General features: G+C 51.1%; 2 protein-coding genes across 2 annotated transcripts in view; one reads left to right on the top strand and one right to left on the bottom strand.

Moving 5' to 3' along the window:
* The window catches only part of LOC144174661 (uncharacterized), a 112,278-nt gene that overhangs the window by 85,489 nt on the left and 8,517 nt on the right, over positions 1 to 18,272 (bottom strand). The window lies entirely within an intron of this gene.
* Positions 1 to 18,272, top strand: part of Ft (cadherin-related tumor suppressor fat) — a 105,963-nt gene that overhangs the window by 57,975 nt on the left and 29,716 nt on the right. The window contains exon 5 of the mRNA XM_077703444.1: positions 16,075 to 16,404. Coding sequence (XP_077559570.1) covers positions 16,075 to 16,404 — 330 coding nt within the window. The remainder of the gene's footprint in view (positions 1 to 16,074; positions 16,405 to 18,272) is intronic.

The following is an 18,272-nucleotide window of genomic DNA, read 5'->3' on the forward strand; positions in this document are numbered from 1 at the left end:
GGTTATGGGGTCATCAGTCACTTCTGGCCGTGCTGTCACGCGTGCCTTCCAAGATTTCGATGAGCACACAGCCCATAACGTAAACCGTTCGAACTAGTGACTTTGCAGTGTACAGTAATGGACGAATGAAAAGGGAAAAGCGTGTGCGTTGTCCTACCCTCTCCTCGTGCACGCGTCTTTAAGGCTGGGTTTCACCGTTCGTCAAAGTATGTACCAGCAGGCCTAACACCAAACTCTTCTACGATATGAACCAGCTAGAGCACGCAAAAACAATGAATGTGTTTCGTGGAAATCACGTACTGGCGCAATTGTGGTATATTTGCAAGGTTACATTTCCAAACATTGTTGCTGTTATGGAGCCATGCGCCAGTTTGACTTGCACGGGAAGAAATTGCGAGGTTTGTGCATTCCGGCTCATACTTTCGCGTTCGCATTTCATTTGTCCATGACTGTACACGCGGTTACGGGTACATATTATCGTGCTCCACTTCGCCGTTGCTCATATACCCAGCACTGCGTCTGTTCCGGGTCTACCTAAAGCGGCTGGATCAGTGGTCATGCCAGACACGGCGGCTGCTTCAGGTGCCCCAATGGAGAGCGCGATAGATGCACAGAGCACAACAGTTGGGGAGAGGAGGTTCCGGGTTCCGGCTTACGTGGCGTTATATCCTCGTGTTTGTGCAGCGTGCCGCCTCGCAAAAGCTTCAGAGAATGAACGAATCAAGTTCTTCGACTGATAACGATGTCCAGCGTCACGCTTGTCGATCTGGACAAAAGCGTAAGCGATGCCAAGCTCAACTTGCGTTCGTTGACCACTAACTGGTGCTTAAAATTATTTCACCAAACAAAAAAAATGCGGGCCAATCCACCTAGTGAAGGTGGTTGGAAAGCGAAGCTGTAAACGACACCCACAACGATTACCCATGTGACGTCACTTGAATTCACCCACGTGGCTCCACAAAGAGTAAAACCAGAGGCAAGTTAAATGCATTTAACCACACCCTTTATTATTTCAAAGAGATATCATTTGCTAAGGCACGCACACGGCCGCTACACGGGCCGTGAGCGGAGCGCACAGCGGCACGAGAGGTCGCGTAACGCTATCACGTGGCATTCAACGAGAACGCAGGGGGTAAACACGCAGATGTGCTCGGTGAGTGCACCGTCGGTCTCCCCCGTCTCCGCGTGGGCTCGTAGCTCAATCGGTAAGACAACGGGCTCTCGCTCCGTTTCTCTATTCGTTACAGGTTTCGATTCCTGGCGGTGCAGTAACTTATTTTATTTGTTCGCGGGAGTTTTCTGTTTACACTAATGGTCACGACAGAATCCCTGGGAGGTAGAGGTAAACAAAAACAATGAACAACCTGGTTGCGCTTCCCCCGCTCGAGCGCTACTGCTGGCCGTCTGAAACGCATTTCGATTTACTTAGCTGGGAGCGACGCGTATACATCTCAAATATTTTTTTTATAAAATGACACTTGTGCGAACTACATATTATGCTACGTGGAGATTCATGGTTGACGAGAGGAGTCCAGCAAGCTTGGACGACAGCCACAGGCATGTCGCGGCGATGAAATCGGGGCGACTGTCGCTTATTCAGATATTCAGATATTCAGATTATGGGGTTTAACGCGCCGAAGCAACACCTGTGCTATGGGGCGCGCCGTAGTGGGCGGCTCCGGATTAATTTTGACCACCTGGGTATCTAACCTGCGCCGAAATCCCGACACACTATCACTACAGTGGCTAGAATTCTAGACACTGTACTATCACACTTTCGACACTTCCGCTATCCGCCGCGGCAGGTATCGAACCCGCGTCCTTGGGCTCAGCAGCAAAACGCCTTAGCCACTGCGCCACCACAGGGCATTGGTTACTGTCACTTGAAAAGCGTTAGGACGACATCCGCGCGCAGGCGGCATCAAACGAGGCCATCCGGGGACGGCCCCGAAAGACGGCCGTCAGCCTCACAACGCCCGAGAAGGCAGACGCGCTTCTTGGCGTACCCGGGGTCCCCCCACCCGGCAGCGTCCCAGCGCCCTTTCATCGCGCGCTTTGAAGAGCGGCGCAGACAGGTTGAACCTGCCTTTGCGGCAGCGGTGGCCGGCAACGCGCTCTCGTTTTTCCGAGGCTGATTCCCGGCTTTTTTTCTGCACATCAGCGGGGCCGATCGTGCCGCATGCGTGCGAGATAGGTAGGCGGCCCACTTCTCGCGTTTTCTATGCGCCGCCGCGCTGCGCGGCGCAACCTTAACGTCCCACACGCCCCGGTAAAGTCAGAGAGCCGCCCTTATGGGCGCAGCAGCCGTGGCCTTTGTTGGCCCGCAGCCTACGCTGATCCGCCGTGGCGGAGCTGCCTCTTCCCGGTGATCTGGGCTCTAGCAGTCAACGCGGAAACCGAGCACATAGCATGCAACGCCCTCAAGGAGGCGCGTCAATTCATTCGGCGCCTTTGCGCTCGCTGTTGCAAGGATTGACCTCGTGGTGCCGGACTCGTTATTTGTCTACGTCGCCGATCTTTCTCACTATGGAATTTCGCCGCAGACCGCCATCTATCGTTGTCAACAGCTGTGCTTATCAGCATCCATCCTTGCCCGGGCGCCAATCCTTCTCTGTAGCGATTCATCTTGCTGAAAGCTCCCCGCCCGCCCGATTAGTTACAGAAACTACAAATGGTACGACACGCCGAGCCTTACACGCAGCAGAAGCAAAAGCATGCCTGGAGAGAAAAAAAAAAACGATTTGATCAGAAGACTGTATCACAGTAGAGATCTCCATAATCCCGATCCACGGTATCGATTTGGTCACCCCTTGCTCCTCTTTAGAGGTTCGTGTACTCGGGCACGCAACGAGGGACAGAAGGGGGACACCGTTTCGCCCGTGAAAATGGGGTCATTTTAAATATGGAGCGGGACGCGTTTGCTGTCGCTATTCTCGCACACACGGGATCTGCGAGGATGGATATTGCCGAAAATCCTGCGCAATAACGGCTGCGGGCCTTGCGCAACTATACTTCGCTCCGCACTCATCGTGCCACTGCCTGGCTTCTGTTTATGGCGCGTTACTTCTTTGAGTTCACGCACATTCAGTATGAGCATCGCTCAAGAATTACTCGGCTCGATCGGTGAAAAAAAAAAATTGGCCGCGTATCTGCTCCTTTCGTTGCAAATGCCGTCAAAAGACGATAGTCTTTATCGGCTTTTGCGAAGTAAATGCCTCCCTTCGCTTTCCCGCTCACCTCTCATGTTGTTCCTCTTGCGTCGCGCTCCTCCCAAGGTAAAGACGCCAAAGGTTTGCTTAAATCATTTTAAATTTCCCGCGTTCAACTGCTCCAAACCGGGTGACTCGATGCGAACGCTGCCGTACGGCGAAGACGCGCGTTAATCGAGGCGCCCTACGCCCTACTTCAGCGTTTATAGAACCGCGTTTCCCTACTCCACGTGCGTTGCAAGCAGAACATGGAACCTACCTAGTGGAACCTTGCGTAACTGTTGCCGTTTGATTTCTTAAAATGGCCCCAGAAGCTATAGTGGTGTGGGCGACAGCAGGCGACGGCGGAGTGAATTCTTTTTCTGCAGTTGATGAAGTATTTAATTTCGCAAATTCAAGCATGTTTGATTTTTTTATAAAGGAACACTGCAAATATCACTTCTGTATTGATTTGTTGTCTCATATTTGCGTAATGTCTTGTTCTTCTTCAACAATGTTGACAAGTATGAACATTCCACCGGTATAGACGGGTAGATTTAGCTGTGACTTATAAGACTATTGCGCAGGCATTGTTTTGCTTTGGCCGGGTGGCTGAATCACAGACAGACAGACAGACGGACAGACAGACAGACGGACAGACAGACAGACAGACAGACAGACAGACAGACAGACAGACAGACAGACAGACAGACAGACAGACAGACAGACAGACAGACAGACAGACAGACAGACCAAAATTTCTGGATTTAAGTAGCCCAAGAAAGACTATCGTCTTTAAAAGAAAAAGCGCCGTTCGCACGCCCGCGTAGCTGTGGACGTCGGCGCACAATGCCCATTTGTTGCGACGGGTCATGTGGCTGCGAACGAACGGCGGTATGTAGTGCACGAGCCTCCGAATTGCTGGCATATCACATAGTGTGGCGGGGCGCTTCGACGTCTTACGACGTCGACGGGTACCTGCAGATCAATGCAAAATGCGTGTAGTGTCGCTTGACGCGTATACTATAGAATGGCTCTACTTGAAGGTTACTTGGCGTTAAGCCTAAATATAGGACGCTATAGGCTTAACTTTACGCTTTAGTGTCCAACTTCGGAACGCCTCCTGCCATTAGCATCGTCATCCTTTGCATATTTTTGTTCTCTCCGCTACTGTGACTGACAACCTCGGCCGATAGCCCTTATTAGGCCTATAGCTAGGCTTTAATGAAGTCATAATAGTGGGAGTGTACCAAGCAACGCGAAACTCGTTGTGAGTACTGATTGACGAACGTTATAGCTCAAAGTGGAGTTAGGCCTAACGTCAGTCCGGCACACGCCCCCGCTCGCACGCCATCTGGGGGGGTCGCGCTGCACAACCGTAAGGTTTAGTGGATGCCGCGTGATGGCGCTGCTAACATCAGGCCGGCACGAACCCGTGTTCGCTACATCGGGAACGTGCTGTCATGCTCGCCTAATTGCTACTTCTGCAACTCCCACACTCAAATTACTCACTCAGGCCTCAGTGCATGCCTCAAACACCCGTTTGCAAGTCGAAGGCCACAACATATTCACTAGACCCGCCCCAACTGGAACCATGGACCTGTAGTGGCATTGGGTATGCGGGCTAATTTCGCTTTCCGGAGGCTCTGGGTGCGATTCCCATACAGACCCATGTTTACCTAACTTTTACAACTCAAATTTCAAATCTTTGCACCGTCGGCCATTTTGTTTGCTCTCTTAAACGCCGGAATTTCAACCTACCGAGTCGACTAATGATTTCGCATTAAAATCCTGAATGCATACTCTGAAGCCTTACGAGGTGTTACATACACGCACAAGGGCACATACTCGCATATGGGCAGTTAACGCCTTATAAGTGGGAATGTATGGTACCTTCGCACGATACTCCGCGGTTGGTTCGTAGAGTACGTAGATGTTTAAAAAAAATCGCGATATAAATGTGTCCGTGCAAAAAAAATGGCAGGTGTAAACGAAGCCTGGTTATCCGGAAAATTTCGTCCTCGACGACGCATGCACCTAACACGGCGGAGCGTAATTCTTCAGCGTAATGCCAGGGCAGTCTCCAGCGGCCGCTTGATGAGCGCACGCTCCGTTGTCAAACGCGCGAAAAATCAGCAGGAGCCTGCGAGAAGTTTACAAGGTGCCCCGCGGGTCCAGCATGCGCGCCGCAGTTGTCCGTGCTTCTTTCTTTTCGCCTCTCCTCGCTCCGCGCGCGTTGCTGCGAGCGGCGCCACGATGTCGGCGAGGCAGCGGGGCCGGTCCTGATGGATGGCGAGGGTTCGCTCTCGGCGGGAGCCCCCCGGTTCGGCCGGCCAGCTGGGCAAACCGTTGCCCTCGCCCTCCCTCCTCTCCCGCTTCCTGATCGTCCGAGTACGCGCACTGGGTGGGCGGCCCTCCAACGTGAGGACGACAAACGCCGACCGGCCCCGGGGCGGCGTCTTCGTCGTCGTTGCAAGTCCGCGACTCGGGTCTGCTGCTGCTGCTGCTGCCGGAAATCACGAGCGGAGAGATGCCGCCCCCGCACTAAGCTCACGCGAGCCGTGGATCATTGCACACACGGCGCCGATTAATCGGGTTCGCGGGAAAACGCCCAAATTGGCGCGCTTCCTTTTCGTCTTTCGCAGGTCGCGAGAAAAGCGCGGGCTTGTCACGCTTCACCGGTCTGGTCCGCGATCCTCCCGGGGCTTAGCCGCCCTTTCCGTAAGGAGCGCAAATCGCCGAATCGCCGACCCGATTCTTTTCGTGCGCGAGGCCTAGTAAGGTTCGTTCACTTCGTCGTGTAACCTGCATCTTCGCCGCGGTGCGCTAAATGGCGCATCTCCTTTCACCTGTGACCTCCATCGGGCCATAAGAATCACAGACTGCGGTCCGGGAGAACGCCTTATACGCCCGATAATTCGCCGTGCTTCCTATGGGTTGCCATCCGATTGCAATATATCCTGTATGTTCCACTTGCTTCTTTTGGTTACCGTGGCGAAGTTGCAGATTTATTTCGTGATCTTTCAAGTTCCAACTTTTTCCTCGAGTAAAAAAAAAAAAAAAAAGGCAGAGCTTGCACTAAGTCGCGCAAAGCATGAACCATAGCGAATCTAGAGGAGCACTGAAAGACACACCACCACGCATTGCATTAGGTTTGAAATTGTAAACAATTTCAAACCTTAGCATCTTCCGTCGTCGCTTTTCACTGTGGCACTAGTAGCCATCGTCACATCAATCTATATCATCATCGTACTCAAGCATGACAGGAGAGTCGGGATGGTTTTGTCCGCAGGCTTTCACGTTTCGCCCAAAGTGGAACGCGTCAGCACGCGCTAGAACCGGCGGCAAACGATTTGCGAGCTGGGCGTCTGTAGCGCGAGCTGTCTTGTGCTCCCCCTTTGAGGCGCGGACGCACGTAAACTGCTTTATCGGTATTTTTTTGCGAACGTGACGCGCAAGCGTGTACGATGCCGGGCGCTCCTCGTAAAGCACGTGCACAAGAATGCGGTAAACGGCGGGAGTAGCTATGACGCGGCGTTTTTTGATGGCGCCGCACTTATTACGGCCAGCAATAATTGCTCTGCTGTTAAAAAAAAGGGGGGGGGGGGAGCCAAAATGGAAGGTGAAGATGAAATGTGCACATCTACCGCATGATGGCAGCTATGGCGTACATGGATAACTGCTTCGTCAAAAATGAATGTTAAAAAAAAGCTGACATTTTATCATGGTTTCGCACTGAATCTAAGCACCCGTCCCATCGGGTAAAAAAGAAAAAGAGGGGGGGGGGAGATGCTGCTGAGAGTCAAGACAAGGCGGTACAAACCTTCAGGAGGCTGGCGTTTCTTCTCTTTTGAGCGATTCAGCTCTGCCCGACGAAGACGCCCACGTTAAAAGGCGCGAATTCGGCTGCCGTCGTGACAGTGGGGCGTCTCCGTGAAGCGTTCCTTGAAACAATTCTCGGTGATGAGAAAGGCCCGACTTGCATTCAGGCACGAAACTACGGTGAACCCGTGAGAGAAAGCCGGCAGCAGCGTTGGAGCCAAGGGAGAACGGAGCTGCTAATCTGTTCCTTGAACCACCGAGCCTTCTTGTAGCCGCCTTTCGGGCATGACTCAGTCCGGAGGGTGCACTTGTAGCAAGCACGGAGGCGTTGTGGCGCTATAACGGCGAATCCCTGGCGCACATTCCCCGCTAAAGAGTAGCCTGCCATTCTCTTGTTGGCTGCCCCTTCCCTCCTTTCTAGAGTAGGTGTGATCACCATCCCCGTGACGGTTAACAGTTAGTTGCCTGCCCGCGAAGAACACGTAAACAGTGAACAAACGATGTTCTTGTTGTTGTTGTTGTTGTTGTTGTTGTTGTTGTTGTTGTTGTTGTTAAAGACGGTAACCTTTCGTGGGCTTGACAGACGCCTTCATCCGTTAATATTTAATAGGCAGTTTTAGCGTATCGTTACGGTGTTTGCGTTACCGTTTACCGTGTTACCGGAAGCCGCTGGGGACGGTGAAGCCTGTGCCGGTAAGGTACCGTTCGCGGTAACTCTCGCGCTGTGCACTCACACGGTAAACGGTAACGCAAACACGGTACCTATATGCTAAAACTGCCTAATAAGATCAGTACACGGTCTGGGTGGTGCTCCGCATGTGCAGTTACATCTTCCTGTCGACTCCGCCCATTATAGGGCCGTTATCACAGCCCAGTGATAAAATGGCAGCTACCAGGATGGAGAAGTTAAAAAGGTCTATAAGTGTACTGAAATTTTGCTCTTGTCTTTGTCACCCGAATCATCATAATAGGGCAAATAAATGTGACTCACAGAAAAGAAATTTTCGGCAGTCACTGGTGGGATTGAACCACATCATCATTTGCCCCGCATGGCAGATGACAGTAGGGCGTTTAGAGGAATGAAAATTCCCTGTCTCTACCCTTGCGTCTACCCAGAAAGTACGTATGGTGTTGTACCGCGCAGCATGCGCAGAGGCTATTGTAACACGGTAGCTTAGTCAAAAGACGCTCGCATTACAAACAACTGCTTTTGCTTTTGAAATTTTGTAACGCCATTCGCGCCTGGCATTGTTGCACTACTGTACCATTGGTGGCCACTACGTAATGATTTGAAAATTAACCTCAATTCTTCAATAAACTGAAAAATAAAAAAAAATGGCGACCGAATTAAGTAGTAGGAGCGTTGCCTGACAGCTGCAGAAACGTCATGGTCTTTCAACGTCATTTGCAGCGAAGCGAGCAGGTTAACGGTCATTTGTACGCACGAAAAGGGATTGGCTTACTCAAAGTTGAGGTGGATTCTTGGGTGAGTCGGTATGCCGCCACGATGGACTTAAAGACGCACAACTGGACCGATACCCAGCACTGAGTTTGTGTCTTCCTTCTTGTGTATCCGCCGCGTGTCGCGCTTCTGTTCAGTCGTCACAGATAGTGTTTATGGATTAGTTTGCCCTTGAACGGCAAGGTGCCAAGAAACAACGGGTGAAAAAAACGCCGGCGAAGGACTCTGAAGTACACGTGCCATCAGGAAACCAACGCAACTAAGCAATTCCATACCCTTTGACCCATTCGCCATCTTCAATTTCCAGGGTACGCGAGAAGAGACAATTTTGTCAATTTCGCTTCCGATTTGCTATTTCTTTAGCTAAACCAACGGCGCGAGCAAGTTGCCATGGATTAAAAAACAAAAAACAAAAACACGTTGGTCGCATTTTCACCAGGTCACGTTGAGCGAACTTGTAGCAAACACTCGTTACGCTACAATCGCTTTACTCGAATCCTCGCTATATTCACTGCACTGTATAGAAAGCACATTACGCCCGCTTTTAACGAACTACCGCTTACAGTGAAGAAGGTTTCGTCCCTAGGGCTTCGCTATAGCGAGGGTTTATATAACGCAGCATCCCATTTAAGTGTTTGCCCTTACGCTGCTGTTACAGTTTCAGGGTAACATCGCCGCCGGACAAACGGGGGCCTCAGCTATCAGCGGACTGATCTGAAGCGGGAGGGACTAATAAGGACGCAGCTTCAAGAAGAAGAAAAAGCGAATGCCCAAAAAGAAAAACGTGATTGATGGGCCGGGGACACCGGAGTGTAAATGCTTTGAAAACCGCGCCGCCTCAGATTGGGGCTAAACAAGTCGAGAAACAGAAAAAAAAATCTTTTTAAATAAAGAGGAAGAACGTAACGGCGTAAAGAGGAGGAGGCGGGGGTAGGCGGGTAAACGATAAAGTGGTATACACGGGTCGCTCGCGGTGCAAACATTCCCCCCTCTTCGGCTTTCTCAAAGTAAAATGCCGGAAAAATGAAAGAATAGAAAAGAGGGGCAGGAGCAGCTCTCGGTCATTCTTTGCCGCTCTTTGGTTATTATTTTCTCGCCTTCATTGTGCACCGCGGCGTCCGTGCGCAGCGGCAGTATACATGCGCGCCAAAGCGGGCGGGCGATGCCGAAATAGGAAACAGCGGGGTCGGAGGTCGGGCCGGCTCCAAGGCGGGGCGCGCTCACGAAAGGAAACGAGTCATGGCCGACGACCAAGACGACGACCAACACTGCCGCTGCCGCCACGGAGGTGCGGAATGACCGCTGCGCGCCTCCTCCCGCGCACGTGTGCATGCACGTATGTGTATATGCGTATATCCGCGCAGAAGCTTTCCCCTCTCTCGGGCATGGCGGCAGCGTCGCTGAAAAACTGCCTCAGTGTGTGTGCCCACCGCACACACGCACACTGCGAGTTCGTTAAGTCCTGCCGGCTCGCCGGGGTCGTTCCGGACACCTCTGCGGGCTTCGCCGAGGTGTGGCCCCCCGACTGCTCGAATCGCGCGGGTGCCATACCGGGGGTAGGGCAACAAGAAAGGCCCCGAACCGGTCCGCCGCCGCCGCGCAGGGCTTTTCTGTAGGCAGCCCGTAGATCCCGGAGGAGCGATCCGTGACCCCCTCCTTGTCCCCTTTTTCGCATTATCCGGGAGAATTCGCCCCCGGTTGGGCCGTTTGTGATGCCGGGAGCCCGTGATGAGGGCCTGCCCCGCCGACACCGAGTGCGCTTGTAGGGTTCCAAATAGAGCACTGCGAGGGATCGGGCTAATGCCGCCCGGGAGGACTCGCATGGGACGGCGCACGGCACTTTTGCGGGAGGCCTTGGCCAGGGATGAGATTGCGCGCAGGCATAGACAGTAGAGTCAGGCCTTTCGATGAACTGTTGCGGCTGAGGTATCGGACATTCCTCGTATGGCAACCCTCTACCCCACCACTCCCCCCCCCCCCCCCTCCCGCCTACTTACACCCGGCAGATATGTCGAGAAAAGCGCAAGTGCTAAATATAGCTTTTACGATTTTCACGCTCTAATATGTTTCCAAGCCGATCCTTTCGGATTGTGGAACGTGGACCCTCCAAACAAGTAGCCCCTACCATCAAGCAATCAGCCCACGTAGTCAGCATCCGTGTTCAATTTCACATATTCCGCGCTGATATTGTCGGAAGCAACACCTCGAGCCCTTTGGAGTTGGGTTTGCATAGCACTTGTTCAAAATTGTTTCATTCTGCGTCTCTGATGTTAAAGGGACACTGAAGTGAATTTGTCAAGCTCCCGTTTTTGCTTGCACTGCGTAGACTGGCTCAAATTAGCACACTTTTCATCGTTTATCCGGTTGACAAATCGGTAATTATTTTACAAAGCGCGAAAGAAGAAAAACTACCATGCGCGGTTTGCGGCGGCCGCACCAACTAAGGCTGTGACGTTGGGAGGAGGGGCGCCGTGATTGGACGATGCCCAAGGTTAGCAATCACACAAGTTTCGGTTTCGGTTCTGTAAAACATAACCAATGGCTTTGTTGGATGGGCATTCTCAATATCTCAGTAATCATTGTACCGCGCTTCTGCCATGTTGTCGGCTGTAAAATGCACAAGATAAGCCTCCCAGGACGGCTTGTAGTCGTAGCATTCACTAGCCGAGACCTACGCAGTGCATGAACGCCCTCCGCGTACCCGCAGACGCCCAAATGTCATGCGCTTTTCCCCCATATTTGGAGCTTGCCTCCCTCATGCCTGTATCGTGAAAAGCGTGTTCGCACCAGGCCAAGGGTCTGTTTATTCTGGCCTGTGCCCACTGCCTGCAAGCAGTCGGTGCTTATGGCAACAGCACGCCAACGAGAACTCGCTAGCGCGCCAGTGCCAGCCTGCGCGCGTTTTGTGAACTAGTTCGTGTAGCCATGAACGTTGCGGCCCAAAAAAAGGTGAACTCAATATAGAAAACATCGGCGGAAAACAAAAAAAGTTAACTTACAAAAAAAAAAAAAAAAGCACGTACCCGCGGGGATTCGAACTCGTGACTCGCAAAACTTTTGCGATGAATTCCCAGCGCCCCAGACCGCTAGGCCACGGAGCGGGATGCGAACGCTTTGCTAATATAGGGTATATATTGTACAACCGGTTTACACTTTTATTTAGTTTTGGCATTTCAAGAAGCTTAGGTGACTACTTGTTGTACTGCGATCATGCAGTAAGCGTCGCCCGAGTTTCCACAGTAGCTCACGTCTAGCAATTGCATTTCGTAGACGGAAAAGCGTTCGCAGATGCGTAGTCGTGCTGCTGACCGCTGTGCTTGTTCGCCCAGCGCAAAAAAGTGCTTCCCGCGCCCTAGTTTTACGCTGTACGGTAAAAATATCAGTTGATTTTATTTGCTTAGTACCTATATTGACTTCGCTGACTCTTCTCCCGCCTTCAAGAGGCCTTATATTTTCCTACTGGCGTACCAGTCAGCGAAGCGTCGCATGTGCGCTTGTGTACGTGAAACGACCTTGACTTGGAGCTAGATACAGTGTGCAAACAAACCAAGTAAAGAAAGGCACATTCTTCCATTCACAAACGTGTCCTGGCTTCGTTTCAACTAAGCGAACGAATTGCGACCAAGCAATTTTTTTTAACCTCCTTGATTGCGACGACCCGCCGGCGGCCGGCGGATGAAACGCTGGGCCGACTGACTCTGTCGGCCGGGGAGCCGTGCAGTAGCGCAGCCGTGGCGCAGCCAATTGCCAGCTCATCCCCTCCTGACGTCACACGAAAACGCCACAGAAAATGGGCGAGCGTAAAGAGAGGAGGACAGCGTTTTTGAATTAGTTTTTCTACTAAATAAAATCGCGTAAACGCGCCTAAAGTGGTTGAAACATGGCCTGGGGACTCCGGACTACAATTTGCGCTAGTAATCCCGCAATGTTTACATATCACTTCAGTGTCCCTTTAAGGGGTGCACAATTTTGAGGCACGCGCCGCTAACCGAACGTGGCTGGGTGGGGCCGGGCAGGGTGCAGCAATGTTTTGGAGTGACTGGGCCGTACACTTTGTAAGATTCCAATCGCTTTTTCGACCAACTTTTTTGTCGCAGCTGACAGGGTTCGCAGATGCATCATCATCATCGCAGAACATCGCTGTGCTCTCTGTCGACCCCGCAATCTGTTCGGTACTGTGGCCAGCACTGGATGACATAGCATTCATGTGCCAGAGTGCGAAATCGTTAACTGCTCCGTGGCGGGAGATTGTCGTTCGGTGAGGTTACAGATGCTACAGCAAATTTGGTCGGTGCAGGCTGCGCACGTGGGCCTGGTTTAGAGCGATTGCAAGTTTTGAGCTGCAAAAAAGTGTGGGTCGCGCTTGTGACGTTGACCGCAGCACACCACGAACAATATTGTTGCACCAGTATGTTTTTCTTATTTCAGCGAGGTGACATAGGCGAATAGCTTCAAAGCTGGACTTTGCCTATCTTGAGAAGTGGAGCAAGACGAAAAGTTAAACATTGATACACCTTGCAGCCCGAAGGTTCACAAAGTGTCTTTGCGGGACAGTCGCACGGTCGCCAGCGTAATTTAAACCGCCCCAAAACAAAGAAAAGTGTTTTGAAACCTTCGAAACAAACGCAGAAAAAATATTTTGCCACGGTGCACTTATTAGACAGTTTTAGCTGACCGTTTTCGACGGTCCGCGGTATCGGCGGCCCGCTCGGAGCAACCGGAACCAATGCCGTTCGCGGCCAAGCGCGCCACGCATGCGCAGTGCCACTCCCGCTTGCTATCGGAGCGGAGCGGACCATGAAAAACGGTCAGCTAAAACTCGCTATTACCTGCTTCCGTGCCGACCGGCGTGCTTGCTGAAGACTGCTGCTAGAGCCTCTAAAGCGTGCTTCACTGCAAATACATATAAAATGAGGGAAAGCCAACTTCACGAAGGGAGACATGGCGGGGTTGTTGAGTGTGAGCCATAAGCAAGGCTATTTCAACTCAAAATGACGTCTCAATGTCAAGTAATAATAAATTGGTAGTTAGGCATGATGGTCCGTTGCTGAAGTTCGCATTGTGCGTTCAGCAGCGACTGATCGTAAAAACGATTACAATTTCCTGGCACATACCCACTAATGCCAGGGCTCGTAGGAAACGTCCATAAGGCAACTAAAAGTGCGATAAGCTACACTGACACAACAGAGGAATGAAGAACCGGTTGCTTACAATTTCATTCGATAAACATTTCTTGGAATAAAAAGCAGGTGGAAATGTCGCCAAAGCGGACTGCTGACAGAATCCCACGATTTACGCTGTGATGTTTCATGTCATAATTTGCCGCTTTTCGCGAGAAAAAGAGAGAGAGAGAGAGAGAGAGAGAGAGAGAGAGAGAGAGAGAGAGAGAGAGAGAGAGAGAGAGAGAGAGAGAGAGAGAGAGAGAGACTTCCCTCCAATGTACCCGGCATTTATTAAGCGTCCTATGCACGGGCCTATTCAGAGGGATGGAGAAAGTTATAGAATCTGAATGACCCCAAAAAAATTTGATGGTAAAATGTTGGGGAATAAAAAATGAGGAGATTCGTCGCTGTTCTCGAACGGGATAAACTGCAGCTACTAGACGCACAACAAAGCTGCAACTGAGCGCTTTACATATCGATAAATCAGGGTAAAATCTGAGACACGTTCAATGTAATAAATTTTAGATTTACTGGTGCACTTTGTAGCTCATGTACTTTCGAGAGAAAAATAGGTCAGGGGATCACGGCGGTGGACATGCCCACAATCGTGGCTGCACATGAACAAATGTTTGCCAAGATATAATACTAAATAAATAAGCGGCTGTCTTTGAGATTAGTAAATTAAAACAATTTTATGGGTGCGATACCTTAGCATCCGATGAAAAAAAAATCATTCAGTTCAATAAATAATTTAAAAAAGCTAGGAAATTCGCGACTAAGTCACAGCCACTTCACACTAAAGTTTCCCCCAAACTAGCTCGCGACTAAGTCACAGCCACTTCACACTAAAGTTTCCCCCAAACTAGCGAGAATTCATTTTTGGTCAGAATAGAGGCCGGAAGTTTTTTTTAAAAGGGGTACACGTAACAAGGGTAAACGGCCGGGTTAGAGGCCTTGGCGGAGTTCCCTAGCACCGCACTTTGTCAGCGACTTGCGAAGGCCAGTACACTGTAGCGTCCACGAACACGTTCGAACCAGGGAAGGGGAGGAGGAAGAGGAGGGGGAAGACAATCACTCTCACGTGCGAGCGTTTGCCGATGATGATGGATGGAAACAGCGACTCCAAGTGGGCGCCCTAATCTTCGCTTCTCCCTCTGTTTGCTTTAAAAACTGAAATATGGAAGGAAGAGGAGAGACACATTGTGAGGCCGGCAGAAGAGGCAGCAAAGAGAGGATGCGGAGGAGAAAGACAGCGAGGAAGAAGCAGCGGTGCAAGGAGGAGGAGGAGGAAGAAGAAGAGGCGCTCTCGTGACCGAGGAGAGTAGTCGGCGGGCCGGCTTATTGTGCTACCGGAACAGGATCGATCGCTTCGCCGAACACACCACCACGCGAGGGGGGAGGCCCGGCGCCGCAGCCGCCGCACGAATCTTTTCGCTTTCCGCGAAAAAAAAGAGGGGGGGGCAAGAAAGAGGCGCGATACCTATCTCGGAGGAGCGTGTAACGAATTCGTGCTCGCACTTAAGCGAGGAACGCACGCTATGCGCCGCGCCATCGTTCAGAGACTGCACCGTCGTAACTTCGAGCGCGTTCTTGGAATAAGTTTCGCTTAGTCATCATCCTGGCGGCTTTGTCTCAGCGTGAAGGCTAATTGGCGTCTGTAATGTGTCGTCTAGCTGCGGGCAGCGGGTAATGCGTATATATATATATATATATATATATATATATATATATATATATATATATATATATATATATATATATATATATATAGTATCAGAAAATGGGAAATGAGGGGCTCCGTGAAATAAGACAGAAAATAAGGGTTGGCAGTCAAGAAAACCTCGGAAAGCAAAGGGGAGGTTGTGGTGAGTCAGAGATGAAGAATTTTTTTAGTCGAAAAGAAAGTGGTGAAAAAATGCCCGCCGGGTGGGATCCGAACCCACGACCTCCAGAATACCGGTCTGGTGCGATAACCACTACGCTACCGGCGGGGCTGTTTCCCCAGCACTTTCTCGGGTATTTATGTTAAGGTATTTTTGTTTCCTGCACTTGGGGGTGGTAGCCAGCGCCACTCGGACTACTCGGGGTGAAGGGGACCTTCTTTTTAACCCCCGGGCCGTGACTCGAGTGTCTACGACATGTCGAGAGTGGTCGACCAGCGTTGAACCCTCTTAAGCTCCCTTTGACACCAAGACTGCCAGAACAGAGGCCCTCGCTAAGCATGTAGTGAATCAGAAAATGGGAAATGAGGGGCTCCGTGAAATAAGACAGAAAATAAGGGTTGGCAGTCAAGAAAACCTCGGAAAGCAAAGGGGAGGTTGTGGTGAGTCATAGAAAGAGATGAAGAATTTTTTTAAACTAGTGCACTCGACAGGCTCCCCCAACTGCGCATGCGCACACAGTTCAGAACACGCGCTTCTGCTTTTCTCGGCACCCACAGGTGACGGTGACGGTGTTGGACCGAAACGACAGCCCCCCGCGGTTCCAGAACGGGCCGTACGTGCTGTCGCTGTCCGAGGACACTCCGGTGGGTTCGACGGTGGCCGTGCTCGAGGCCCACGACCCAGACCTGGAAGGCACAGTGCGCTTCAGCATCGGCGGCGGCCAGCAGCAGCACGAGTCGTCGGATGGCGGCCGCTTCGAGGTGGACCCGCTGACCGGAGCCCTCGTGCTGGCTGAGCCGCTCGACCGAGAGCTCCAGGCGCAGCACCAGTTCTTCGTGGCCGCCACGGACGGAGTCCAATCGCAGGAGGCCCTGGTCACTGTGGAGGTGAGTTTTTGTGCTCGCTTCGGGGTAGGGCTGGAAGCCAATAACGTCGATGACAAACTCGATCTATGTCCTGATCATTCACCATGAGTTGGCTATGAGTAAAAAAAAAAAAATTGAGCGGGGGGTTACTCGCCAATGTGTGATTCCATACGTTACCGTTGGCGTCCGCTCGGTTCTTACGCCAACCGGTAACATATGCAACCACCAATGCGTTTGCATGGTCGTCGCGATTGCACAGTGTGTGTGTGTGTGTGTGTGTGTGTGTGTGTGTGTGTGTGTGTGTGCGCGTGTGCGCGTGCGTGCGTGTGTGCGTGTGTGCGTGTGTGTGTGTGTGTGTGTGTGCGCGTGCGTGCGTGCGCGCGCGTGTGCGCGTGTGTGCGTGTGTGCGTGTGTGCGTGCGTGCGTGCGTGTGTGCGTGCGTGTGTGCGTGTGTGGTGATTTCCCTACCCCCCCCCCCCTAGGGGGTGTGTAGACCCCCCCCTAGTTTTTCTGGACACCCCCCCTTGAATCCCCAAATTTCACTCTTGTCAGTCCTTGTATGGACCTTTTTCACTGTGCATGCGCGGGCTGCTCGTCTGCTATTCTTGGCAGTAGCCTCGGGCAAAATAAACAAAAGTGCACCCCCCGAGCTTGCTGCGCCCCCCCAGGCCGCCTTTGACTTGAAGTAAGTGCAGTAAACACACATATAATTTACTTTCTTCATTGATTCGGTGCCGTTCTTTGTTTACAACCGTAATCTTTGCAGAAGCTCTTTCAGCATGTACATTTAAAATGGGCAATTTGGCGAGGCGAAGCGCTACGGAAGCTAATCCTGGCGTTTTAATAAATCGGGAGCGTACAATCGGTGCCTGATTTATAAGTGCTGCATAATTCGTGTACTACCTAAACATTGTTTCAAGAACTCAAATTTCGTCACTGGCCCTGGTAACAAGTTCGAAAATGTCCTTATACGTTGAAAAATGGCGAGAAATTAAAAAAAAGAACTGAATACGGACCTTTCATGGTAAAAAATTAATTTCTCTATATTTGTTTTTTTTTCTTATATTGAATAGAAAGCACCGCCTCCCAGGTGTGTGTATATATATATATATATATATATATATATATATATATATATATATATATATATAGCAAATGAAAATATATATATAGCAAATGAAAAACGTGCGTCACGGGGATGAGCGTTTGGTTAACAGACGTCTATTATTTAACTAGTGGGATAAAAAAAACAGCTTTTCTAATTTATGAACCCCCTTCCCTCCCCCCTTCCCCCCAGAGCCATTGAGACACCCCCCCTTGATTCGATGCCTGGGGAAACCCCTGTGTGTGTGTGTGTGTGTGTGTGTGTGTGTGTGTGTGTGTGTGTGTGTGTGTGTGTGTGTGTGTGTGTGTGTGTGTGTGTGTGTGTGTGTGTGTGTGTGTGTGTGCGTGTGTGCGTGTGTGCGTGCGTGCGTGCGTGCGTGCGTGCGCAAAGCTAAGCCGCCGTCCATATCTCTAGCTGCGAACCTTAACTGTAAAAGACAACCCTACCCACCTCGTTCGGTGCCGTCAAGATATTTTCTTCAAGATTGTAAATATCTAGTGAACCGCCCGCCCTTCCGGCTCAGCACTGACTAGGGACCGAGTAATCTGGATTTGTGGCTCGCCTAAACCGTCTACTTAAACGTCGACTAACAGCCGCAGCGTTTATTTCCAGCTATTCCGAATCCCCAGACTTCTACTGCAGCGACTTTGAACAGCCCAGTTTTTTAACGCGAGGAAAAAGCCAAGCCTCTAATCGAGTTCCTCAGTCTCATTCTAAACCGAAGGTGACTCTGTACAGAGATGTTCGTCTGTAAATGCAGTGGATCACGTTAAACAACTGGAAG

Source organism: Haemaphysalis longicornis, unplaced genomic scaffold, assembly GCF_048455015.1.
Source record: "Haemaphysalis longicornis isolate Haplotype H1 unplaced genomic scaffold, Haemaphysalis longicornis Haplotype H1 scaffold_3, whole genome shotgun sequence".
Taxonomy (NCBI): Eukaryota; Metazoa; Arthropoda; class Arachnida; order Ixodida; family Ixodidae; genus Haemaphysalis; species Haemaphysalis longicornis.